At 42.1% G+C, this 26,414-nt stretch overlaps 1 protein-coding gene across 2 annotated transcripts in view; it reads left to right on the top strand.

Moving 5' to 3' along the window:
• Positions 1–5,848: 5,848 nt before the first annotated feature.
• Positions 5,849–26,414, top strand: part of LOC129562439 (ras and EF-hand domain-containing protein-like) — a 149,834-nt gene continuing 129,268 nt past the window's right edge. For both annotated transcript variants that reach the window (XM_055435518.1, XM_055435520.2), the window contains exon 1: positions 5,849–6,111. In XM_055435518.1, coding sequence (XP_055291493.1) covers positions 5,873–6,111 — 239 coding nt within the window. In that variant the 5' untranslated portion in view covers positions 5,849–5,872. The remainder of the gene's footprint in view (positions 6,112–26,414) is intronic.

Genomic DNA, 26,414 nt, shown 5'->3' with positions numbered 1-26,414 from the left:
GGTCATGTATGGATGTGAGAGTTGGACTATAAAGAAAGCTGAGTGCCAAAGAATTGATGTTTTTGAACTGTGGTGCTGGAGAAGACTCTTGAGAGTCCCTTGGACTGCAAGGAGATCCAACCAGTCCATTCTAAAGGATATCAATCCTGGGTGTTCATTGGAAGGACTGATGCTAAAGCTGAAACTCCAATACTTTGGCCACCTCATGCAAAGAGTTGACTCATTGGAAAAGACCCTGATGCTGGGAAAGATTGAAGGCAGGAGGAGAAGGGGATGACAGAGGATGAGATGGTTGGATGGCATCACCAATTCAATGGACATGGGTTTGGATGGACTCTGGGAGTTGGTGATGGACAGGGAGGCCTGGCGTTCTGCAATTCATGGGGTAACAAAGAGTCAGACACAACTGAGCGACTGAACTGAACTGATACACTAGATTGAAAAACAGTTGTATGAGAAATACATATGCAAAAATGGACTCTCCGGGGAAGAATATGTAAGGTGTTTTTATCAGCACTTTTAATTCTGAGACTCTGATAGGTGTTGTGTTTGTTAGAGACTGTCATTTATATTTGTTTTTAAAATATTTCCTCCTAAATATCTTTAGTATTAGGGAAGAAAGAAGGAGAAACATTTAGATGCTAAAAACCTCCTTTTGTTAGGCAGCTGGCATCTTATTTATTTGATGTGACATTGGGCTCTGATGCCAGTGAAGTGTTGATACTGATACATTCTATTAAGTCTGGTTCATGGTTTCTCATAGCTTTGAGAATTCTTCATGTTTAAAATTTTTGTTTATACACCTAGAAATTTGGAATGATGTCATTAATAAATTGTATCTTTAGTTCTGTCTTGAAAAATGTCATGCCTCTACAAGGCCAGTGAATCAATTGACTGAATTATGCTTGCATTAAATTCAGCTCAGTTAAGAAACCTCAAATTACCATTATTAACCATTTCTGATTCCATGTATCTATTGTAAAGGAGAAAAGAATAACAAAGATAATCATCATACTCCAGTTTTTCTCAAGGCGAAAGTTCATTGCATGCACATGGCAATCATTAAATAAAAGAGATAAAATTTGATACATTTAGTATCAATCATAAAATAATTGTCTTCAATAAAAAAAAATCTACCCTGTAAACAAAGTCCTTACCCACAGATAAAAGAGATAGGCATGTTAAGATATGTCAGTTTTCTCTAAACATGATTCTAGGCATATATATGAGTAAATCATTCCTTTTCCTAGCTGTGCAACTATGCCATTTGACATATGTACATCAGTGCCATCATTTGTAAAATGGAAATAAAACAACATGCTTCTTAACATTGATGTGAGAATTAAATATTATTTAAAGCACTTAAGAAAAATGATTGGTGCATATTAAGTTCTTAGTAAATACTAGCCATTATTAATTTCATTACTAACTAGAGAGGAAAGGGCCTGATAAGATAGAAAAAAAGTCATTGCCCAGTGCCTACTGGAGAGCTGTGGGGAACAAGGGGGTTCATGGTTTTCTTAACTCTGTCAGTTGTGACATTTCCTCTTTCTCCTCCAAACATTTCCCTTGCCTTTCCTCTTCTTCGAGTGGTGGGGGTAGTTTAGTCCCTTAGTCATGTCCAACTCTTGCAACCCCACGGACTATAGCCCACCAGGCTCCTCTGTCTGTGGGATTCTCCAGGCAACAATACTGGAGGGGATTGCCATTTCCTTCTCCAGGGGATCTTCCAGACCTAGGAATTGAACCCGGTCTCCTGCACTGCAGGAGGATTTTTTACCAACTGAGCTAGGATAGACGTGCTCCCACTTCTAAACCCCACTCTTATTTTCTTATTAATCAAGGATCTCTAGGCCTTGGCCTCCTTTCTTCTCCTCTTAGTAACTGCCACTGCCCATGTTGTCCCTGGCTATCTTGTTCCTTACAATCTGCTAGAGTCCGGGTATGAGCTCCCTACCTCCTTCATTCATTTCTAGTCTGAAAGTATGAGACTCTTGCAATGGTATATAAACACAAGTGAGGATAGCTTATGTAGGAAAAAGAAAAGTTAATATGACTTTCATGACAGCATGGGGGCAAGGGAAGAAGCAAGAGGAGAGAAAAGGGGTCAGATCATGGAAGGCCTAGAAGGTTCTGCTGGGAGGGTGGATTTTATCCTAAGGGCAAGAATGATCCAATGAGATAGAATTTAAGCCAGGAGGGACCTGATCATATTTTCATTTTATAATGAGGGCTTGGGAGGTTGGGTTGGAAGGCCAGATCATTTAAAAGACATAAATGAGTCACTATAAAAGCTGTGGTAATGGGGATGGAGGAAAAAGATTAATTCAAGGAGGTATTAAGGCGGCAGATTCAGCAGGATGTGGTGGGAAGTGAGGGGCAGAGGGAGGTAAGGACTTGGGGTTTCTGGCTTGGAAGACAGAATGAATGATGGACATAATAAGAGGAGCTCTTGGCTATGGAAAAAGAGAATAAGCTAGAAAAGGTAAGCAAATGGACTCTTTGCTAGAGCTTGCAGAAGGAATGTGGCCCTGCTGATGCTTTGATTTTAGCTCAGTGAGATTTATTTCAAATTTCTGACCCTCAGAACTATAAGATAGTAAATTAGTGCTGCTTAAGAAATAAGTTTATGATAATTTGTTACAACAGTAATAGGGAAGCAGGGTTTCCATGGTAGCTCAGCTGGAAAAGAATCCATTGCAATGTAAGAGACCCCTGTTCAATTTCTGGTTTGGGAAGATACACTGGAGAAGGGACAGGCTACACATTCCAGTAATCTTGAGCTTCCCTAGTGGCTCAGATGGTAAAGAATCCGGCTGCAATGCGGGAGACCTAAGTTTGATCCCTGAGTTGGGAAGATCCCCTGGAGGAGGGCATGGCAACCCACTCCAGTATTCTTGCCTGGAGAATCCAATGGACAGACTAGCATGGAGGGCCACAGTCCATGGGTAACAAAGAGTCGGACACAACTGAGAGACTAAGACAAGCACAATAGGGAAGCAACACAGGCTGTCTTAGCGCCAGGCCAGAGCTTTCTGTGAGGTCAGACAGGCTGCTCTGGGGCTGCAGCATAGCAGGACTTCCTCTTTCTACACTGATGCCTTTGTCTCCTTTCCACACATGTTGGGGCACCAAGGGCTTTTCCAAGTAAGCATTCTGCATGTGGAACTCTGTTTTGGAGTCTGCTCCCCAGAAAACCAACCTGAGACAGATGGCAACATCTCATGTTAATGTCCAATATGATTGTAAATATATGAACAACAAATATATAAAAGTAAATTTTATCACTGTCAGTGTCACTCAAAAAGTATAATGCCTAACACGAATTGCCCTGGCCCTGATAGTAAGACAATGTGAAGTAAATATGAAGAACATGAGCTTGACAGGAAGATGTAAGTTCAATTCCAGAACCTTTATTTGGTCACATTACTTAAACATTTTGACTTTAACTCCCCCTCACTTACCATTCCCTTCCCCCTAAACAGGAATGAAAAATACTTTCCCCTACTAGGTAGCATTAAAGTATTTAAATATGATTACTGATCTGTAATACAGGCTCAATGAAAGAGAATCAAACTTCCTCAACTCTACCTCACTGTTCTAGTTGATACTCTGGGTGGGAAGGCGAGTCACCATTAAGCTACACGAATCTGCTGTCAAAATGTGTGCTTCATGCTAGGAGAGCTCTGAGAGACCAGTGTGACCTGGGAGGCAATGGAAGGCTTCTTAAGGGACATGGAACTTAGCTGGGCTCAAAATAACATGTGAAAGAAAGGTTGGGAGAGGGTGCCATAGGGTCTTCAATCCACCTCTAGTGTGTAGTTCTAGTTCAGGTAAACAGAATTTGGAAGAGCAAGTACACAATAATCAAGTTTGCACAGCGCTTCACTTATAGTTGTTTTAACTGGAAACATTAGACATGGAAGACAGTATATTTTATAATATAAACAGTGTCTTTTGATATGTTCTACATAAATATGAAATATTATTATAACCAAACGGAAACTGAGAAGGAAAAATAACTGGATAAGAACAGCAATGTTGAGCTATGCACTCATCGCAGATAAATACATAAAACCTTTGAAATTATGACATAACCAGTACTGTTAGATTTATGGTTATGGGTATCACTCTCATTCCAAGTTCCTACTTTACATTTATCATCTTTATGTTCATACTGCATGTCCATTTTCAATATCTTACAAATTTCTCCCTCTCCTAGTAAACTTTTCTGCTGAAATTTCATATGCTTCATATTAGCTCAGAAGCAAATTCTTTTCTGGAAAGTTGAACCTATCTGTTCAGCCATTTCTGAGTTACTCAAGCATGAAGGCAGGTTGTTTAGGAAATTTGTCAAGATCCACTTTTTAAGTGTTCAGATTTAATTCAAGATGATTTAAATTTAAACCTTCCAGAGCTGTCATGCATGTGTTCTCTCAGGAGAAAAACATTCTTTGCTTTGATGTATAACTGGTTGAGGTTTACACTCCACTTTCTGTGTCAACGGGGTGTGGTTAGGAAGAGATTTGCTCAGAGCCTGGAAAACTCTTCGGGTTTCCAGAACCTTCATGCATATTTATAAGAATGCTTTATCCTTCCCACCCCTCACCCATTATCAACTCTCTAGGAGAACTTTAAGGTAACAATTCGTGTCTGACTGTTCCTTGTCAAGCAGTAATAAAAGTTTTATTCTATGAAAAGTTGGAAAAATAAGGATTTAAAATATTTATTTATTGAAACTTGGGCATTAGTCTTTGTTCAATGGTAGATGGGAATATCTGTATTGCTAACAGCATCTTTTAAGAAAACATTATTGCATATATTAACAAGACTTTTCTCAGATGAGAAAAGACTATTCATCATAAGATTATAAGTGCTCTGAAATACTGGGAATGTACAAAATTAAAAAGAACTAAAATAGGACTGGGTGGTGAATCGCATAGAGGCAGGAGAGAAGAGGATAGACACATCTTCCTTCTGACCTGGCAGACAGACTCAAGGCTAATGGATGTGTTCCATTATCTATCGTGGCGTGGCTTCCCTGATAGCTCATTTGGTAAAGAATCCACCTGCAATGCAGGAGACGCCTGTTTGATTCCTGGGTCAGGAAGATCCCCTGGAAAGGGGATAGGCTACCAACTCCAGTATTCTTGGGCTTCCCTTGTGGCTCAGCTGGTAAAGAATCTGCCCACAATGCAGGAAACCTGGGTTGGATTTCTGGGTTGGGAAGATCCCCTGGAGAAGGGAAAGGCTACCCACTCCTGTATTCTGGCCTGGAGAATTCCATGCACTGTACAGTCCATGACTAGCAAAGCATTGGATACGAAGGAGTGATTCTCACTTTCACTATTGTGGCATGACAAACCACCTCAAAACTTATGGCCTAAAACAACAACCCTTTTAGTATCTCTGGGGGTCGGCTAGGCTCAGTTAGACAGTTATTGTTCAGGGTCTCCCATGTAGTTGCAGGGACCAGCGCTGGCTAGCACACTCTGAGGGTTCACTCACTCACTTAGGTGTAGCACATGGGCTGGGAATGAAGGAGTCCTCGGGCCTGGAAAAAAGGAGATAACGAACGACCTCAAAGGCCCAGGCTGGACCACCTGACTTCGGGGAAAACAAATCTGAACTTAAAGTCCCACTCCGATACTCTGGGCAGATTGCATCAGCCGAAGACTTTCACCCCCCTGCCCGGGACCCACCCCCGCTTCCCCGTCACCACCCTGCGCTCCCTACTGCACGAGCCACCTCCCCCTCCTCACTCTCCCCTGAGGTGCCTGCTCCTGCGATTGCAGAGCGCCCGTCTTCCCATCCGGAACAAAACCCGGAGCGCTGGAATCCCTCGGCCGGAGCGCCCCGGCGGCCACTGGGCATGCTCCGTCGTCAGCCAGGCTCGGGCCTGGAGCTGCGAGCGCCGTGCGCGCCGGCGGGTTCCTCGAGCGGCCGCGCGGCCTCCGCCTCCCGAGCCTGGGGCGGGCGCGTGATGGCGGCGGCGGCGGGGAGCGCCAGCGGCGGGAGCAGCAGCAGCGACACATCGAGCACCGGCGAGGAGGAGAGGATGCGGCGCCTCTTCCAGACCTGCGACGGCGACGGCGACGGCTACATCAGCAGGTACTCGGGGAGGTCCGCGGGACGGGCCGGGCGCGACCCGCCTCTCCGCGCTGCCCGGGACCCCTCCTCTGCCCCTTGCCCACAGCTTCCCCCAAGTTGCTCTGAAGCTCACGGGAAAGGTTGCCCGGGACTCTAAGAGCGCGTCGCCTGCTCGGCCACTGAGGTCGAGGAGCTACACAGCTCGCCTTCTGGAGGTGCCGGTTGGTGCAACTTTCCCCAGCGCTGCCTTTGTCTGGGCACAGGGAGACCTCTCTTTCGGATGCGGGTCCTTCCCCGGGACTGGGAGCGCTTCTGCCTCTGGGGAGACGAGTGCTGGCCGCTTGCCCAGGTAGAAGAGGCTGCCCTGCGGCCTCAGGGTGTCAAGACGCTGTGGCCACCGGGCAGCGGTCTTGTCCGGTTGCTCGGCGGACAGACCCGGGACCGCACCGGGAGAGGGATACGCGCTCAGCGACAGAGCTGAGTAGGAAAACAAGCTGTGAAAAACTTTCGTGTGCCACAGAGACCCTGCGTTCCAAACTTCGGAGCCCCCAAAGTGGGCATATTAATAGTTTGCAGGTCAGTACTGATCTAAACCTCTTAGCTTAGCTTCGTAGCGAAGCGTTCGGGCGCAAAGTGGGGACTGGGAGCTGAGGCTGGAATATAGACACTACCCCCTAAGCCGGCTCAGGGCTCTAACCAGGTGAGCTTCCCAAGGGGCCTCGGGGCGCCTCTGCGTGATCACTTCAAACCCTCTCTGTGCTGGCTTCCAGCTCCCCTGAAGGGGCGGTATTGCAACGTCAAGTGGCAAGATTTGGCAAAATAATAACTCTGCCCAAATGTTTATCACGTATCAGACACTAATGGTGAGGAAGGCAATCGTAACGTCTTCCAGAATGCTTATATGAAAGGTCGACACTGGGCGCTGAAGCTTGTACGCGCCGAAATTTGAATTGCCTTCAAAGGGGTTCAGTTCAGTCACTCAGTCGTGTCCGACGGTCCATCACCAACTCCGGGAGTTCACTCAAACTCATGTCCACAGAGTCGGTGATGCCATCCAGCCATCTCATTCTCTGTCGTCCCCTTCTCCTCCCGCCCCCAACCTTTCCCAGCATCAGAGTCTTTCCCAGTGAGTCAACTCGTCGCATGAGGTGGCCAAAGTATTACAGTTTCAGCTTTAGCATCAGTCCTTCCAATGAACACCCAGGACTGATCTCCTTTAGAATGGACTGGTTGGATCTCCTTGCAGTACAAGGGACTCTCAAGAGTCTTCTCCAGCACCACAGTTCAAAAGCATCAATTCTTCCGCGATCAGCCTTCTTCACAGTCCAACTCTCACATCCATACATGACCACGGGAAAAACCATAGCCTTGACTAGACGGACCTTTGTTGGCAAAATAATGTCTCTGCTTTTTAATATAGTATCAACGTTGATCATAACTTTCCTTCCAAGGAGTAAGCGTCTTTTAATTTCATGGCTGCAATTAGCATCTGCAGTGATTTTGGAGCCCAAAAAATAAAGTCTGACACTGTAGGCAGCCTAAATTGTGTTACATGTTTCTTTAGCCTTTGTCTTGGTGATGGTGAAAATATTCTGAAAATCCCAGGGTTTTCCTACAATCAGGGCCTCCTACTGATTGTACTTGCTTACACAGAGAAAAAGAGTAGGGAATCCCTCCCCACCCCCAAATTAAAAAAAAAAAAATCTCTGAAACGGGATTAGACGTGTGGAAAAAAAAAGTTAAAATTCTTCCGGCCTTGACTCAATTATGATAATTCCTAGCTGAATTTTATTACTTTTTTGAAGTTTCATTGGAAAACATTAGAAAGATATCAGAACACTTTATGGAGTAATTATGTCCTGAAATGAAGAAATATGTAACTCCAGTTGACTTTGTATACATTTTCATCTGGAAGTCTTTCCCTTTTTTAGTTCCAGAATAAAAAAAATTCATCGTATACTTTAGTTTTTTGTTGTTGTTATTTCCCTACCTGAAAGGGCATTATCTCATTTGCAATAATAAAAGCTATCTGCATTCTTCATGTTAGAATGCAAAAAGATATTAATTTCATATGGGCAAGAGTGCATATGGAAAACGACCAAAATTCTGTCCTTCTGGGGCTTCCTTGATGGCTCAGAGGCTAAAGCATCTGCCTGCAATGTGGAAGACCAGGGTTCGATCCCTGGGTTGGGAAGATCCCCTGGAGAAGGAAATGGCAACCCACTCCAGTGTTCTTGCCTGGAGAATCCCCATGGGCAGAGGAGCCTGGTGGGCTTCAGTCCATGGGATCACAAAGAGTCGGACACAACTGAGTAACTTCACTACTTCTTTTTCTCTCCTTCCTTTCCTTTAATCCTATTAATATTGTTGCTTTATCTCAACTGCACTTTCTATATAAATGTTCATATTATTTTGAATGGGGACCCTGAAGGATAACGAATTTTGCTTGAGAACTTTGTTTTGGAAGGTGAAGGGCATGATGTTAAAGAAAGAATTTTAGAGGGAGGTAGAAATTCACTGGAGTAAAAGTTGGAAAAAACGTTATCCTTTGAGCTACATCACTTTAATATATCTGCTTGAAAATTGGAAGTTATGTTCAGTAGTAGTTCAGTTCAGTCGCTCAGTCATGTCTGACTCTTTGTGACCCCGTGAATTGCAGCACACCAGGCCTCCCTGTCCATCATCAAACTCCCAGAATTTACTGAAACTCATGTCCATTGTGTCGGTGATCCCATCCAAACATTTCATCCTCTGTCATCCCCTTCTCCTCCTGCCCTCAATCTTTCCCAGCATCAGGGTCTTTTCCAGTGAGTCAGCTCTTCGAATCAGGTGGTCAAAGTACTGGAGTTTCAGCTTCAGCATCACTCCTTCCAATGAACACCTAGGACTGATCTCCTTTAGGATGGACTGGTTGGGTCTCCTTACAATCCAAGGGACTCTCAAGAGTCTTCTCCAGCACCACAGTTCAAAAGCATCAATTCTTTGGCACTCAGCTTTCTTCGTAGTCCATACTCTCATATCCATACATCACTACTGGAAAAACCATAGCCTTGACTAGACGGACCTTTGTTGGCAAAGTAATATCTCTGCTTTTTAATATGCTGTCTAAGTTGGTCATAACTTTCCTTCCAAGGAGTAAGCGTCTTTTAATTTCATGGCTGAAATCACCATCCGCAGTGATTTTGGAGCCCAAAAATATAAAGTCTGACACTGTTTCCACTGTTTCCCCATCTATTTCCCATGAAGTGATGGGACCAGATGCCATGATCTTAGTTTTCTGAATGTTGAGCTTTAAGCCAACGTTTTCACTCTCCTCATTTACTTTCATCAGAGGCTTTTTAGTTCCTCTTCACTTTCTGCCATAAGGGTGGTGTCATCTGCATATCTGAGGTTATTGATATTTCTCCCAGCAATCCTGATTCCAGCTTGTGCTTCTTCCAGCCCAGCGTTCCTCATGATGTACTCTGCATATAAGTTAAATAAGCAGGGTGACAATATACAGCCTTGATGTACTCCTTTTCCTATTTGAAAGCAGTCTGTTGTTCCATGTCCAGTTCTAACTTTTGCTTCCTGACCTGCATACAGGTTTCTCAAGAGGTCAGGTGGTCTGGTATTCCCATCTCTTGAATTTTCCACAGTTTATTGTGATCCACACAGTCAAAGGCTTTGGCATAGTCATGAAGCAGAAATAGATGTTTTTCTGGTCCTCTCTTGCCTTTTTGATGATCCAGCGGATGTTGACAATTTGATCTCTGGTTCCTCTGCTTTTTCTAAAACCAGGTTGAATATCTGGAAGTTCATGGTTCACATATTGCAGAGCCAAAACTTTATCTATGGGCAGAGTTGGTGTTGAAGTAATTTTTATGCTGTGACAGAATTTCCATATAGGAGGAGTTCAGGGTGGCAATTTCATTGAGAAGAGGAAGCAAAGACCTTGTCCAGAAGTGTCTTTACACATCAAGCACAGCTTTCCTGGAGCACATGTTTATTTGGTGTGCTGAAGGAATGAGGTTAATGATAATGACTCCATTTCCAGTGTCACTCCTTAATGCTGCCACTATTTAATGACTTTAATGACCTGTCTATTGGAGAAGGAAATGGCAACCCACTCCAGTGTTCTTGCCTGGAGAATCCCAGGGATAGGGGAGCCTGATCGGCTGCCATCTATGGGGTCGCAGAGTCGGACACAACTGAAGTGACGTAGCAGCGTAGCAGACCTGTCTATATTGTGTGGTAAGGTGTGGAATGCTGTGAATTTTCTCTTATATTAAATTTGAGAGTATGGCTTTCTAACTTAAAACCATGAATTCTTTAAAAGATGTCATGTTTGTGCTAACATCAATAGCTGTAGGCGTTAGGATTTCATTTTGGCTGTACATAATAGAATATGGAAAAGAAATGCAAAAAGTGAAATGGCTGTCTGAGGAGGCCTTACAAATAGCTGTGAAAAGAAGAGAGGCGAAAAGCAAAGGAGAAAAGGAAAGATATAAGCATCTAAATGCAGAGTTCCAAAGAATAGCAAGGAGAGATAAGAAAGCCTTCCTCAGTGATCAATGCAAAGAAATAGAGAAAAACAACAGAATAGGAAAAACAAGAGACCTCTTCAAGAAAATTAGAGATTCCAAGGGAACATTTCATGCAAAGATGGCCTCGATAAAGGACAGAAATGGTATAGACCTAACAGAAGCAGAAGATATTAAGAAGAGGTGGCAGGAATACACAGAAGAACTGTACAAAAAAGATCTTCACGACCAAGATAGTCACGATAACGTGATCACTGATCTAGAGCCAGACATCTTGGAGTGTGAAGTCAAGTGGGCCTTAGAAAGCATCACTACTAACAAAGCTAGTGGAGGTGATGGAATTCCAGTTGAGCTATTTCAAGTCTTGAAAGATGATGCTGTGAAAGTGCTGCACTCAATATGTCAGCAGATTTGGAAAACTCAGCAGTGGCCACAGGACTGGAAGAGGTCAGTCTTCATTCCAATCCCAAAGAAAGGGAATGCCAAAGAATGCTCAAACTACCGCACAATTGCACTCATCTCACACGTGAGTAAAGTCATGCTCAAAATTCTCCAAGCCAGGCTTCAGCAGTATGTAAACCGTGAACTCCCAGATGTTCAAGCAGGTTTTAGAAAAGTCAGAGGCACCAGAGATCAAATTGCCAACATCCGCTGGATCATGGAGAAAGCAAGAGAGTTTCAGAAAAACATCTATTTCTGCTTCATTGACTATGCCAAAGCCTTTGACTGTGTCGATCACAATAAACTGAGGAACATTCTGAAAGACATGGGAATCCCAGACCACCTGACCTGCCTCTTGAGAAACCTGTATGCAGGTCAGGAAGCAACAGTTAGAACCGGTCATGGAACAACAGACTGGTTCCAAATAGGAAAAGGTGTACGTCAAGGTTGTATATTCTCACCTTGCTTATTTAACTTATATGCAGAGTATATCATGAGGAACGCTGGGCTGGAAGAAGAACAAGCTGGAATCAAGATTGCTGGGAGAAATATCAATAACCTCAGATATGCAGATGACACTACCCTTATGGCAGAAAGTGAAGAGGAACTCAAAAGCCTCTTGATGAAAGTGAAAGAGGAGAGTGAAAAGGTTGGCTTGAAGCTCAACATTCAGAAAACAAAGATCATGGCATCTAGTCCCATCACTTCATGGGAAATAGATGGGGAAACAGTGGAAACAGTGTCAGACTTTGTTTTTTGGGGCTCCAAAATCACTGCAGATGCTGATTGCAGCCATGAAATTAAAAGACGCTTGCTCCTTGGAAGGAAAGTTATGACCAACCTTGATAGTATATTAAAAAGCAGAGACATTACTTTGCCAACCAAGGTACGTCTAGTCAAGGCAATGGTTTTTCCCGTGGTCATGTATGGATGTGAGAGTTGGACTGTGAAGAAGGCTGATCGCCAAAGAATCGATGCTTTTGAACTGTGGTGCTGGAGAAGACTCTTGAGAGTCCCTTGTACTGCAAGGAGATCCAACCAGTCCATTCTAAAGGAGATCAATCCTGGATGCTCATTGGAGGGACTGATGCTAAAGCTGAAGCTGCAATACTTTGGCCACCTCATGCGACGAGTTGACTCACTGGAAAAGACTCTGATGCTGGGAAAGGTTGGGGGCGGGAGGAGAAGGGGACGACGGAGAATGGGATGGCTGGATGGCATCACCGACTCTGTGGACATGAGTTTGAGTGTACTCCGGGAGTTGGTGATGGACAGGGAGGCCTGGCATGCTGTGATTCATGGGGTCACGGAGAGTCGGACACGACTGAGCGACTGAACTGAACTGAACTGAACTGAATAGAATATTAAGTCAAATAGGGGTTGACTGTAACACGTAGATGTCTGGAGGTGGGCCAGCCATGCTGAGGCAGCAGCTCCGTAATGGGGTCAACGTGCAGCTTCTATCTGTCTTTCTCTATCACCGTTCTTCACATGGAGTATTCATCTTCATGGTTATCTCACAGTCCTAAAGTGATTGCTGTGTCTCCAACTTCATCTCCAAGTTCTGGGGAGGAATGTATAAGAGGAAGCTGAAGTGGATGATGCCTGTATCATCAAAGCACAGCTTTGCTAGATCCCTTAATTGGTCAAACTGTACATGTAGTAGAGTTTAAGGAAACATGTCATCCATTTGGATACATTGCCTCCTATACAGAAGCTGAGTTCTGTTATTAAGAGTGAGAAATGGATATTGGGTACTCAAGTAGCAACCAATACATGTAATAAAACTTTCCATATTAACCCAAATTCAACTGTATTGGCTCCAGTCCTTTACCCTAGCCCTCATCCTCAAAGAGGAGTGAACTGGAGGTGTTGTGTTCAGAGGAAGGACAAGGAGAAGAGAGTCTGAGGCCCTGGGGACATGTCAAGGCATACCATTTCAGGAAGTTCAGTTCAGTTCAGTCGCTCAGTCATGTCCGACTCTCCACGACCCCATGAATCACAGCACGCCAGGCCTCCCTGTCCATCACCAATTCCCGGAGTTCACTCAAACTCATGTCCACAGAGTCAGTGATGCCATCCAGCCATCTCATTCTCTGTCGTCCCCTTCTCCTCCCGCCCCCAACCTTTCCCAGCATCAGAGTCTTTCCCAGTGAGTCAACTAGTCGCATGAGGTGGCCAAAGTATTGCAGTTTCAGCTTTAGCATCAGTCCTTCCAATGAACACCCAGGATTGATCTCCTTTAGAATGGACTGGTTGGATCTCCTTGCAGTAAAAGGGACTCTCAAGAGTCTTCTCCAACACCACAGTTCAAAAGCATCAATTCTTCGGCGATCAGCTTTCTTCACAGTCCAACTCTCACATCATACATGACCACAGGAAAAACCATAGCCTTGACTAGACGGACCTTTGTTGGCAAAGTAATGTCTCTGCTCTTCAATATACTATCAAGGTTGGTCATAACTTTCCTTCCAAGGAATAAGCGTCTTTTAATTTCATGGCTGCAATCAGCATCTGCAGTGATTTTGGAGCCCAAAAAAATAAAGTCTGACACTGTTTCCACTCTTTTTCCATCTATTTCCCATGAAGTGATGGGACCAGATGCCACGATCTTTGTTTTCTGAATGTTGAGCTTCAAGCCAACCTTTTCATTCTCCTCTTTCACTTTCATCAAGAGGCTTTTTAGTTCCTCTTCACTTTCTGCTATAAGGGTGGTGTCATCTGCACATCTGAGGTTATTGATATTTCTCCCAGCAATCTTGATTCCAGCTTGTTCTTCTTCCAGCCCAGCATTCCTCATGATGTACTCTGCATATAAGTTAAATAAGCAAAGTGACAATATACAGCCTTAACGTACTCCTTTCCCTATTTGGAACCAGTCTGTTGTTCCATGTCCAGTTCTAACTGTTGCTTCCTGACCTGCATACAGGTTTCTCAAGAGACAGGTCAGGTGGTCTGGTATTCCCATCTCTTTCAGAATGTTCCACAGTTGATTGTGATCCACACAGTCAAAGGCTTTGGCAGAGTCAATGAAGCAGAAATAGATGTTTTTCTGGAACTCTCTTGCTTTTTCCAAGATCCAGGGGATGCTCGCAATTTGATCTCTGGTGCCTCTGCCTTTTCTAAAACCTGCTTGAACATCTGGGAGTTCACGGTTCACATATTGCTGAAGCCTGGCTTTGAGAATTTTGAGCATGACTTTACTCGCGTGTGAGATGAGTGCAATTGTGCGGTAGTTTGAGCATTCTTTGGCATTCCCTTTCTTTGGGATTGGAATGAAGACTGACCTTTTCCAGTCCTGTGGCTACTGCTGAGTTTTCCAAATTTGCTGGCATATTGAGTGCAGCACTTTCACAGCATCATCTTTCAAGACTTGAAATAGCTCAACTGGAATTCCATCACCTCCACTAGCTTTGTTAGTAGTGATGCTTTCTAAGGCCCACTTGACTTCACATTCCAAGATGTCTGGCTCTAGGTCAGTGATCACGTTATCATGACTATCTTGTTCATGAAGATCTGTTTTGTACAGTTCTTCTGTGTATTCTGGCCACCTCTTCTTAATATCTTCTGCTTCTGTTAGGTCCATACCATTTCTGTCCTTTATCGAGCCATCTTTGCATGAAATGTTCCCTTGGAATCTCTCATTTTCTTGAAGAGATCCCTTGTTTTTCCTATTCTGTTGTTTTTCTCTATTTCTTTGCATTGATCACTGAGGCAGGCTTTCTTATCTCTCCTTGCTATTCTTTGGAACTCTGCATTCAGATGCTTATATCTTTCCTTTTCTCCTTTGCGTTTCACTTCTCTTCTTTTCACAGCTATTTGTAAGGCCTCCTCAGACAGCCATTTCGCTTTTTGCATTTCTTTTCCATGGGGATGGTCTTGGTCCCTGTCTCCTGTACAATGTCACGAACCTCCGTCCAGAGTTCATCAGGCACTCTATCTATCAGATCTAGTCCCTTAAATCTATTCCTCACTTCCACGGTATAATCATAAGGGATTTGATTTAGGTCATATCTGAATGGTCTAGTGGTTTTCCCTACTTTCTTCAATTTAAGTCTGAATTTGGCAATAAGGAGTTCATGATCTGAGCCACATTCAGCTCCTGGTCTTGTTTTTGCTAACTGTATAGAGCTTCTCCATCTTTGGCTGCAAAGAATATAATCAATCTGATTTCGGTCATAGCAAACACCCTCTTCCAACAACACAAGAGAAGACTCTACACATGGACATCACCAGATGGTCGACACTGAAATCAGATTGATTATTTCAGGAAGAAGGGAGATAAAAAGTTAGAGCTTTGTGTCTTAAATATCCTCTAGGCCCATCCTTTCCCATCGAACTGACAAAAAATGTATTAGCTAACCGGAGATTCCTGGAGTTGCTGCTGCTGCCCAGGAACTCCCAGGCTGCCAGGGGAATCCAGAATCATTCCTGTGGATATTTAAACTGCCATGAAGTGGAGCCAAGCCACAACTTGAAGAGGGAGGGGTTCGGGCTACACAGTGACTGCTGCCGGCTCATCTGGCACCTTCACTAACCTCACGATGACTTCACGCCACAGTTTCTGATATTGAGTTTTGCGGGCCCTAGATATCATATGATTGGAGATGGTGGTTTTACTCTATTGGCTGACATTAATTTCCCTTTGGAATTCTAAAACTTTTGTCTTTATCCTTCAGCTTAAGAAACTGTTTATATTGCACATTTTGACAAATATCATAAACCATCGCTTTCACTTATGCCTGGTCTTCAAACCTCAGCTCAGACTTTATTGCCTTTGAGAGAGCTTCCATGACCACTGTATCAAAGTGAGTTAGGGACTTCCCTGGGGGTCCAGTGGTTAGGACTCTGTGCTTTCACTGCCGAGGGCTTGGGTTCAGTTCCTAGTCAGGGAACTGAGATCCTACCCGTTGAATGGTATGACAGAAATAAGAAAATAGTAAATGAAATGAGTCATCTCTACCCCGGCATTATTCTCCACCATAATACCAATGGCTTTCTTCCAAAGAACCTTTTTCAACCTGTATTGCATTTGTTTATTGCTTTGTTTGCCAATTTATTGTCATTCTCCCACTAAATAGAGCCTTCATGAGGGACAGAATCATGTTTTATTAACTGTACACTCAGGATCTAGCACAGTATTTGCCACATAGCCATCAATCAGTAAATTCTGATGAATAAATAACCAAGAATAAACAGTGGTATGTCATGTATATTGAAAAATCTTTCAGGCATTTTCCTTGTTTATGAGATAATTTAAATATAAGTATATTTTATTATATATTTTCCTTTAAAAATTACTTCTTCCTAGTTATATAAAAGATATTTTTGTTGCTGAAAATTTGAAAAATATATAAAAAAATCAAATCAGAATCATCCAGTACTCCATAACTGGGCTTCCCAGGTGACTCAGTGGGTAAGGAATCTGCCTGCAATGCAGGAGATGTGGATTCAATCCCTGGGTCGGGAAGATCCCCTGGATGGGGGGCATGGCAACTAACTCCAGTATTCTTGGCTAGAAAATCCTGTGGGCAGAGGAGCCTGGCAGGCTACAGTCCGTGGAGTCACAAAGAGTCAGACACGACTGAAGCGGCTGAGCACACACGCACATCCCATAACTAAGGAGTATCATTTCTATTTTCCTGATGACATGTCTACATCGTAACATTCCTCTAGTAAGATTTAAAATGATTGGATAAAAAGAAGAGCATCTTATGTTCCTGGTTGCTCCTGCTGCTCCTGCTAAATCACTTCAGTCATGTCCGACTCTGTGCGACCCCATAGACGGCAGCCCACCAGGCTCCCCCGTCCCTGGGATTCTCTAGGCAAGAACACTGGAGTGGGTTGCCATTTCCTTCTCCAATGCGTGAAAGTGAAAAGTGAAAGTGAGGTTGCTCAGTCGTGTCCAACTGAGTGACCCCATGGACTGCAGCCTACCAGGCTCCTCCATCCATGGGATTTTCTAGGCAAGAGTACTGGGGTGGCAATTAGGAAGCTTTAATATTGTTATGATAGCAGTACTCCCCTGTTTCACTTCCCTCAACCTCCCCAGCTCTAGGCAACCATTAATCTACTTTCTGTCTCTATAGATTTGCCTATTATGGATATTTCATGTAAGTGGAATCATACACTGTGTAACTTTTAGTTGCTTGTGTTTCAGTGTCATATCTAAGAAAGTTTTGCCTAATCCACAGTCACAAAGATATACTCCTGTTTTCTTCTAAGAGTTTTATAGGTTTCATTCTTACATTAGGTTTGTGATCCATTTTGAGTTTATTTTTGTGTATGGTGTGAAGAAGGATCCAAGTTCATTTTTTTGCACGTGGCTATCAAGTTGTTCAAGCACCATTTGTTGAAAAGACTATTCTTTCCTATTTTCTTGACTCTCTTATCACCAACCAATTGACCATAAACATAAACGTTTATTTCTCAACTCTCAGTTCTTTTCTGTCTGTAGGTGTGCCTATCCGTATACCAGTACCACACTATTCTGATTACTGTTGCTTTAAGTTTTGAAATTGAGAAGTGTGAATCCTCCAGTTTTGTTCTTCTCTTTTCAAGATTGGCTGTTCTTAGTCCTCTAAGTTCCCTTATACATTTTAGGATTAGCTTGTCAATTTCTTCAACACAGGCAGCTGAGATGTTTCATTGGGATTGTGTTGAATCCACAGGTCAGTTTGTTCATGTACATTTTTAGTAAATATATTTTTCAGGATAGTTTTGTTTTTTTCCACCAGCCCTTTGTTTTATAGCTTTTTAATTTGGAGTAGGCAGGTTAGTGAACAACTAAAGTAATAATAGCAAATGTTTATAGAAGTTTTTATAGCTTACAATCAATTGTTCTAAACCTTATCTTATTTGGTTCTTGCAACAGGAGTTTATCATCTCTATTTTAAGACAGAGAGCCAAGATAACAGAGCCTCTGAGGAAAAAGAATGCACCTGTGGCCCTTCCTCAAGGGCCTTTTCCACCCCATAAATGCTGCACAGCTATCACAATAAAACCTATTCAAACCCCTAAAGCCTTACAGTTATTTCCTGTTTAATTTATCCAAAGTCTATGGTGCAGATGAATTTTCATTTTAAAACTGGCTTCTTAGCATCAGTGGGAATGGCATTTGAATTCTTGGTACAGAAGTTGAGGTATTTGCATTCTAAATAAATTTCCATGGGGGTCTCAGCTGGGGAGACTCTCCGTTGTTTGGTAAATTGAAAATCTAAGTGTCAGTCCCAGAGTAGAAACCATATGGAGAGAAAGGGCATTTCCTTAGAGAACAGTTAATTGTCAGCTTCTCATTGTCATTTCAAAATGCCAGTTTAAATATGTAAATGAGTAATTACTGAAGTCGTGCAGTTGATTATTGATGATTCTAACTGACCGGAGGAAAAGAGTTGGTAGGCAGAAGGACTCTCTGGACCTATTCATTGTTCAAATATTTGGATCCCTGTTCTCTTAACGAAATGAAAATGTAAATGGAACCAATTGCTAGGTTGACCAGTAGGTGTTAAATGTGTTTGTCTGATGTGACCGTTGTTAGCTGAGTTTAAGTGTAGCCCTCAGTTGAAAATTTAGTTGTGAAACTTTTGCTTGGAAAATTCTAGGCAGATGAGCTCTTTGTTTAATGTTTTAAATATTCACATCCCAATGTAGAAGATACTTGAAAATGTTTGATTTGATGTTGGTGTTAATTGGGCATTTATGAAACAGTATGCAAGTGTCACAGATTAAGACACCTATTGTCTATTATTTAAAAGTTCAACACACATATATTCGTGATACAGATAAAGGAGGTAAAAACATAGACAGCCTATGGAGGGCATTTTTGTAAAAGTGTGACTACATTTCCTTTAAATGTCAGAATTTTCACTTATTTACAAAAAATCAGAACTTATTTCTGAGACTAATAAGCTTAACAGAATATTCTACATTAGAGGTTAGTGCTTTAAGGCAAGATTTTTACTTTGACTGTTTTATATACCGTAGTCTTAACTTGAGTGTGTGTGCATGCCCACTTGCTTCAGTCATGTCCAACTCTTTGTGACCATATGGACTGCATCCCTTCAGGCTCCTCTGTCCATGGGATTCTCCAGGCAAGAATACTGGAATGGGTTGCCATGCCCTCCTCCAGGGATCTGACCCAGAGATAGAACATGCGTCTCCTGCGTCTCCTGCGTCTCCTGCATTGCTCATGAATTCTTTACCACTGAGCCACAGAGGAAGCCCTAACCTGAGTGTACTTCATGTTAAACAGAGTGGAAATCATTGTGATAATATTGTTGGGGAAGTACTTACTCCTCTAAAAACATGTAAGCAGTTTTTATATTTATCATAAGCAAAGGGAGAAATCAGTGTTGCTCATCTCCCTCCCGCTTCTTGGTTTCCGAAGTTCCTTCATCTCTCACCAGAATTATTCTCCTAGTGTCCTAACCTGCAAGTTTGGCTCCTCCAGGCCACTTAACATGGACATTAAAGTCATCTTTCTATCAATATAACATAAAACTGAGCAGGCAGCTCTTCATAAAGTCCTTCAACAGTTGCCTGTTCTGTGCAGATAAGTTGAGACTCCTCCTTGGGCCATTTGAGGTGAAGCCCCTGGGCCTTCTGGAGTGGTCACTGTACCACCTTTGACAGTACTATTCACACTGCCTTCTCCAGCACACCCAGCTGTTCCAGTGTCAGTGCTTTGCACTTGCAGCTCCTTCTCTGAGTGCTCTTCCCCCAATCCTCGTCTGTGTGATGAGCACCTTCTCACTTTTTCTAGACTTAGTTCTCACGCAGCTCTTGCTCTCTGGAGACTTTCTGTCATGTCTCAGGGCCTTACATGCAGTTCTAGGCCAGCAATGCTCACATTTGTTATTCTCACTGTTTCCAATTCTTTGCTCCCCACAGTCAAGGCAGAGCCTATATACGTTTCTTGTCTTATCTTTATAGACTCAGTGCCTAGCATGTAATAGAAACTTATTAAATATTGATCAAATAAAATTGTTCATGTGTAATGATAATTTCAAACACTTTAGAATACTTCAAAAAATATTATTAGGTTTTGTCCAACTTAGAAGAAGCTGAGAACGTAAATTTCCATTACCAAATGTGTGGATAAAGCAGATGTGGTATATGTTTACAATGGAATATTATTTAGCCATAGAAAAGAAGGAAATAATGCCATTTGTAGCTACATGGATGAACCTAGAGATTATCCTACTAAGTGAAGTAAGTCAGAAAGAAGACAAATGCCATATGATATCATTTATATGTGGAATCTAAAATATGATACAAATAAACCTATTTATAAAACAGAAGCAGACTCACGAAGAAAACAGATATATGATTACCAAGGGGAGGAGATATATGATTACCAAGGGGTCAGGGAGGGATAAATTAGGAGTTTGGGATTTTGCAGATACCAACTATTAATACTGTTTTTGTTGTTATTATTGAGTGGCTAAATTGTGCCTGATTCTTTGCAACCCCGTGAACTGCAGCACGCCAGGCTTCGCTGTCCTTCACTATCTCCCAAATTTTGCTCAGGTTCATGTCCATTGAGTCGATGATGCTATCTAACCATCGCATCCACTGATGCCTTTTTCTCCTTTTGTCTTCTTATCTTTCCTAACATCAAGTTCTTTTCCAATGAGTTGGCTAAAGTATTGGAGCTTCAGCTTCAGCATCAATCCTTCCAATGAATATTCAAGACTCATTTCCTTTAGGATTGACTGGTTGGATCTCCTTGCTGTCCAAGGGACTCTCAAGAGTCTTCTCCAGCACCATAATTTGAAGGCATCAATTCTTCAGTTCTAAACCTTCTTTATGGTCCAACTCTCACATCCATACATGACTACTGGAAAAACCATATCTTTGAATATATGGACCTTTGTTGGCCAAGTAATGTCTCTGCTTTTTAATACACTGTTTAGATCTGTCACAACTTTTCTTCCAAGGAGCAAGTGTCTTTTAATTTCATGGTTGCAGTCACCATCTGCAGTGATTTGGAGCTCAAGAAAATAAAATCTGTCACCGCTTCTACTTTTCCCCATCTATTTGCCATGAAGTGATGGGAAAGGGTAACATAATCTTAGTTTTTGAATGTTGAGTTTTAAGCCAACTTTTTCTCTCTTCTCTTTCACCCTCATTAAGAGGCTCTTTAGTCCCTCTTTACTTTCTGTCTTCTGCCATTAGAGTGTTATCATTTGTATATCTGAGGTTGTTGGTACTTCTGGCAATCTTGATTCTAGCTTATAAGTCATCCAGCCCAGCATTTCAGATGATATATACTACATGTAAGTTAAATAGCAAGGTCCTACTTTATAGCACAGGGAATTATATTCAATATCCTATAATAAACCATGGTGGGAAAAATATGAAAAAGAATATATATATAACTGAGTGACTGTTATATACCATTTTAACACAACATTGTAAATCATGTAAAGCAATTCTGCTTCATAAAAAAGAAGCTGAGGAATTTATATATGAACATACATATTGTGTGCATTTTACACAATCTAGAATACTAGTTTGACGGGCGTTGTGTGCCCCTTTAACTAACTAGTCATATGACTTTAGTCAAGTCACACAAACCTCTTCAAGCAGTCTTCTTTTGTAAAGTGATTTTAACAAATCTTTTTTTTTTTTTTTTGGTAATGACTGAAATATTTTTATTTTATGGACTGTTGGTGCTAGTTTAGGATTTTATTGGTAGCATGTTCTTTTGGAAAAGAATGCCTTTTAAATTAGCCCCATTGTAGCATGTATATTATCATAAGTGACCAGTCCAGATTCGACGCATAAATTTTCCTCTGTTCATTTCTTTGCATTTGTGCTTTTTTAATAAAAATACTTTTAACTGTAATAAAAAAAAATAAAATAAACATGCTAAAAAAAAAATAAAAAAAAATAATAATAATAAATTAGTCCCATTGGGCAACTGTTGATGTTTGCTTGTGAACTAACTCTGATAAATCCATGCTGCTGCTGCTGCTGCTGCTAAGTCACTTCAGTCATGTCTGACTCTGTGTGACCCCATAGATGGCAGCCCACCAGGCTCCACCATCCCTGGGATTCTCCAAGCAAGAACACTGGAGTGGGTTGCCATTTCCTTCTCCGTAATGATAAATCCATAGTTTCCCTATATTGGGAGTTGTTTTCATCCAGTCGGCTTCAATACCATCTAGTTAGTAGTATTTTCAAAAGCATTGAACCATTGGTTAGATTTTCTGTTGGTTCCTGAGTAAAGGTTATGGGATGAAGTAAACTAAAAAAAAAACTACTTGTAATTGTGTATTCTGGTTGTTATTAAAAAAAAAAAAAACCGTTTGGCAGTTGCCCATATGGTTCTATCCTGACCTTTTCAAGCTATATAAATGTTATAAAAATGTTTTCAAGTTAATATTTATAGTCCACTTTTCTTAGGCTATTCCTCTCTGGTTACTAGGTTTCACAGTGAACAAACAGTTTCAACTAATAGTAGAATAAAAAAAAGAAAATTTACTTGTGTTATAGTAACTTCTCTTCAACTTGTTTCACCTACCAGATTATAAACTTTATAACAACCATTCCTTTGTAGTTCTCACACCACAAGATACTATTCCTTGTATATAAATGCTATGTACATAGATGTTAAACCATTGTTGAATGAATTAAGTGATGTATTAATACTGCTGCTGCTGCTGCTGCTAAGTCGCTTCAGTCGTGTCCGACTCCGTGCAACCCACTACCTTAACATAAAATTATGTTGCTGCTTCTACACTTGCAAGATAGGCTTTTTACTTTTCTCATTCCTAAAATAGAGAAAAATTCCTGTGCCAATGTTAACTTGCCTCTAACTGTATGCTTACATGCTTCCAGAATTACCATCAGTAAAATAACATGAAATGAGGAAAACACAAAGACTATTGCCATGTAAGTTAGTTTATTGAAGTCCGTATTTTGGTAATATGCAATACACATTCCCTTAAAGGAATAATTTGCTATCCATAGTGGTTTTTTACTTTCTAGATTCCGTCTCAGTTTTCAGTACCTATAGCATCTGATGATTGTCATACCAGAGCAAATTTAAGAATATCAATTTTTATTTTAAAATGTTTATTGAATGCCCACAGTGTGCACAGAAGAATTCAAAGATGGATGTGTTAGAACCTCTTCTCTTAAGGAGTATTTGGTCTTATGCAATAAGTACACACATGACAAGGAAAAGTGCAAAGCATCTAGGAAGGTTCAGTGAAGGGAAGAAAACAGCTGGGCTTATAGGAGGATGTTTTTCTAGTAAGTTTATTGCAAGGAATATGTTGCTGGCCCAGAATCGTCGCTTAGCTTCACCTGCCCTCCTCGATCGTGGCTCTGTCTTCAGCCAGAGTGGCTCTATCAATGGCTTCCGTGCTGCCCTGCCCTCCCCCACTGACAGAGGAGCCAAGGACAGCCCTGATGACAGAGAGACAACCGCCCCTCCAGAGACTCTAGCCTCCTGCCTGGTGTTGCCAGGTGCGTCACCCAGATAGCTCACAGTGAACGATGTCAGATTCGTGATCTCCGAAGAAGAAGACTTAGCTTCGGGACCAGGGACCAGGCTTGATCACTCTAAAGTTTTTGTATAGCAGAGATTTGTTAAAGTATAAAAAGGGACAGAGAGAGCTTCTGACATGGATATCAGAAGGGGGTGAAGAGTGTACCCCTTGCTAATGTTACCAAGGGAGTTAGATACTTTTTTAATTGGTTATTATCAAAATAATGTCTCAAGGTTGTAAAGATTTTACTAGACCCTCTCCCATAATTTACATTTTAAGATAACAGGATTAGACAGATGGTTTTCAGGAAGGAGAAACTGTCCTCAAACAGGATACATTGTCATATAATCCTTAGTACAGAGTTCAAACTGAGTTGTTTGTTGTGTAATCGTCAGTTCTGGGCTTATAAAAAAAAGACATTTCATGTGACTAAGGAATGTAGAGAAAAAGGTTGTCCTTTCCTCCTCCTTGAGAATTCCAGACCCTTGTCTCCACTTCAAGAGCCCCAGACTGCTTCTCCCCCTCCTCCTCCTCTTCCTCCTCCTCCTCCTCTTCCTCCTCCTCCTCCTCTTCTCAACCTGCCTAGGAACTGACTCTATCAACCCTGAGGTGTTGTGGAGGTCACACCCTGTGGGGCAGCAACCTGTGAGAGACAGGAAACTGGAAGGAACCAGCTGTTAATGGCTCCTCCTTCCTTCCCCCTGAGGAACTGCTGTGAAACAGTAGCTTCCTCTGGCCTCTGTAAGCCCAGAGAACCAGTTCTGTGTGCTGCAGAGCTGTGGTCAGCTTGTGTACACACCCCTTACCTTAGCTCTCCCCACTTTGTTTGCTCATTCATCTTTTCCCTGCACTCTTTCTTCCCTGAGATTGCAACCACAATAAAGTATAGGCATGTAAGCTCAAAACAGAACCCATATAAGCAGCTCACAAAAAGGATATCAGTGTTTAAGTAGATTGGACTTCGTAGGCCATGAACCTTATTGCAAAAAAAAAAAATAAGGAAAAATGCAAAGAAAAAGAGATCACTCTTAATATCATCTACTCAGAGATAGTAAGAGACACACGCACAAATATGATGTAGTGCTCATTATTTGTTGCCCACGTCTATCCTTACTTCCCTTCCTCCCCAAAGATCCTTAACAAAAGCGCAAGCAGCCACTCTTCCTACAAGAAACCTACAAGAATGTGTGGCAGTGTCCCACCTCCAAATGTAAGGGTAAGCCTGACAGATCCAAGGGTAATCCCAGCCTCTCGGAAGCATTTGAGTTAGAAAAGGCCATGAGATGAGATTTGCACTAATGAGTATCTAGAAGAAGTGTGCTGGAGATTGCTAGAAAAGGTTTCCACATTCTTCTGGTAGAGTGTCTGAAAGCAACTCCTTCTCTCTTTCCCTCCCAAATGTGAGATGACAGGAAGAGGATGCACAAACTGTTGATTCTGGATCCAAAGAGGGATTAATGTTAGAAAGAAGGCTACACTTTTAACGGAGAGGAGCACCATGGTAAAAGCTAGAGCCTTGATGATATTGATTGAACCACCCTGCCTCTAGCCTTCCTGCTATGCAATACATTTCTTTATTATTTAAGATCTCTTGAGTTTTATCTTCTTTACTTATGCCCTAGAGCATACTATTGTATTTATATAAATGGGACTTAACTAGGCAGGCTATTTTGTGATCTTTTTTTTTTTTTTTTTGCTTACTGAAGAAAGTTATGACCCACCTAGACAGCATATTAAAAAGCAGAGACATTACTTTGCCGACAAAGTTCCTTCCAGTCAAGTCTATGGTTTTTCCAGTAGTCATGTAAAATGAGAGTTGGACTATAAAGAAAGCTGAGCATGGAAGAATTGATGCTTTTGAACTGTGGTGTTGGAAAAGACACTTGAGAGTCCCTTGGACTGCAAGGAAATCCAACCAGTCCATCCTAAAGGAGAACAGTCTTGAGTGTTCATTGGAAGGACTGATGCTAAAGCTGAAACTGCAATACTTTGGCCACCTGATGCGAAGAGCTGACTCATTGGAAAAGACCCTAATGCTGGGAAAGATTGAAGGCAGGAGGAGAAGGGGACGGCAGAGGATGAGATGGCTGGATGGCATCACTGACTCGATGGACATGGGTTTGGGTGAACTCCAGGAGTTGGTGATGGACAGGGAGGCCTGGTGAGCTGCGGTTCATGGGGTCACAAAGAGTTGGACACAACTGAGCAACTGAACTGAACTGAACTGATGTCATGTAAATTTACCATGTAAATATGGATCTCATATCACCACTTAAAATTAAGTAGTCCATGGTGTGTGCTGTGAAAGTGCTGCACTCAATATTCAAGCAAATTTGGAAAACTCAGCAGTGGCCACAGGACTAGAAAAGGTCAGTCTTCATTCCAATCCCAAAGAAAGGCAATGCCAAAGGATGCTCAAACTACCACACCATTGCACTCATCTCACACGCTAGTAAAGACATGCTCAAAATTCTCCAAGCCAGTCTTCAGCAATACGTGAACTGTGAACTTCCAGATGTTCAAGCTGGTTTTAGAAAAGGCAAAGGAACCAGAGATCAGATTGCCAACATCCGCTGGATCATGGAAAAAGCAAGAGAGTTCCAGAAAAGCATCTATTTCTGCTTCATTGACTCTGCCAAAGCCTTTGACTGTGTGGATCACAATAAACTATGGAACATTCTGAAAGAGATGGGATTACCAGACCACCTGACGTGCCTCTTGGGAAACCTGTATGCAGGTCAGGAAGCAACAGTTAGAACTGGACATGGAACAACAGACTGCTTCCAAATAGGAAAAGGAGTACATCAAGGCTGTATATTGTCACCCTGCTTATTTAACTTATATGCAGAGGAACTTATAT

The sequence above is a fragment of the Moschus berezovskii genome, chromosome 9, assembly GCF_049115385.1.
Source record: "Moschus berezovskii isolate FMDL1 chromosome 9, NW_MosBer_1.0, whole genome shotgun sequence".
NCBI lineage: Eukaryota > Metazoa > Chordata > Mammalia > Artiodactyla > Moschidae > Moschus > Moschus berezovskii.
This window is presented reverse-complemented; position numbering and strand designations above follow the sequence as displayed.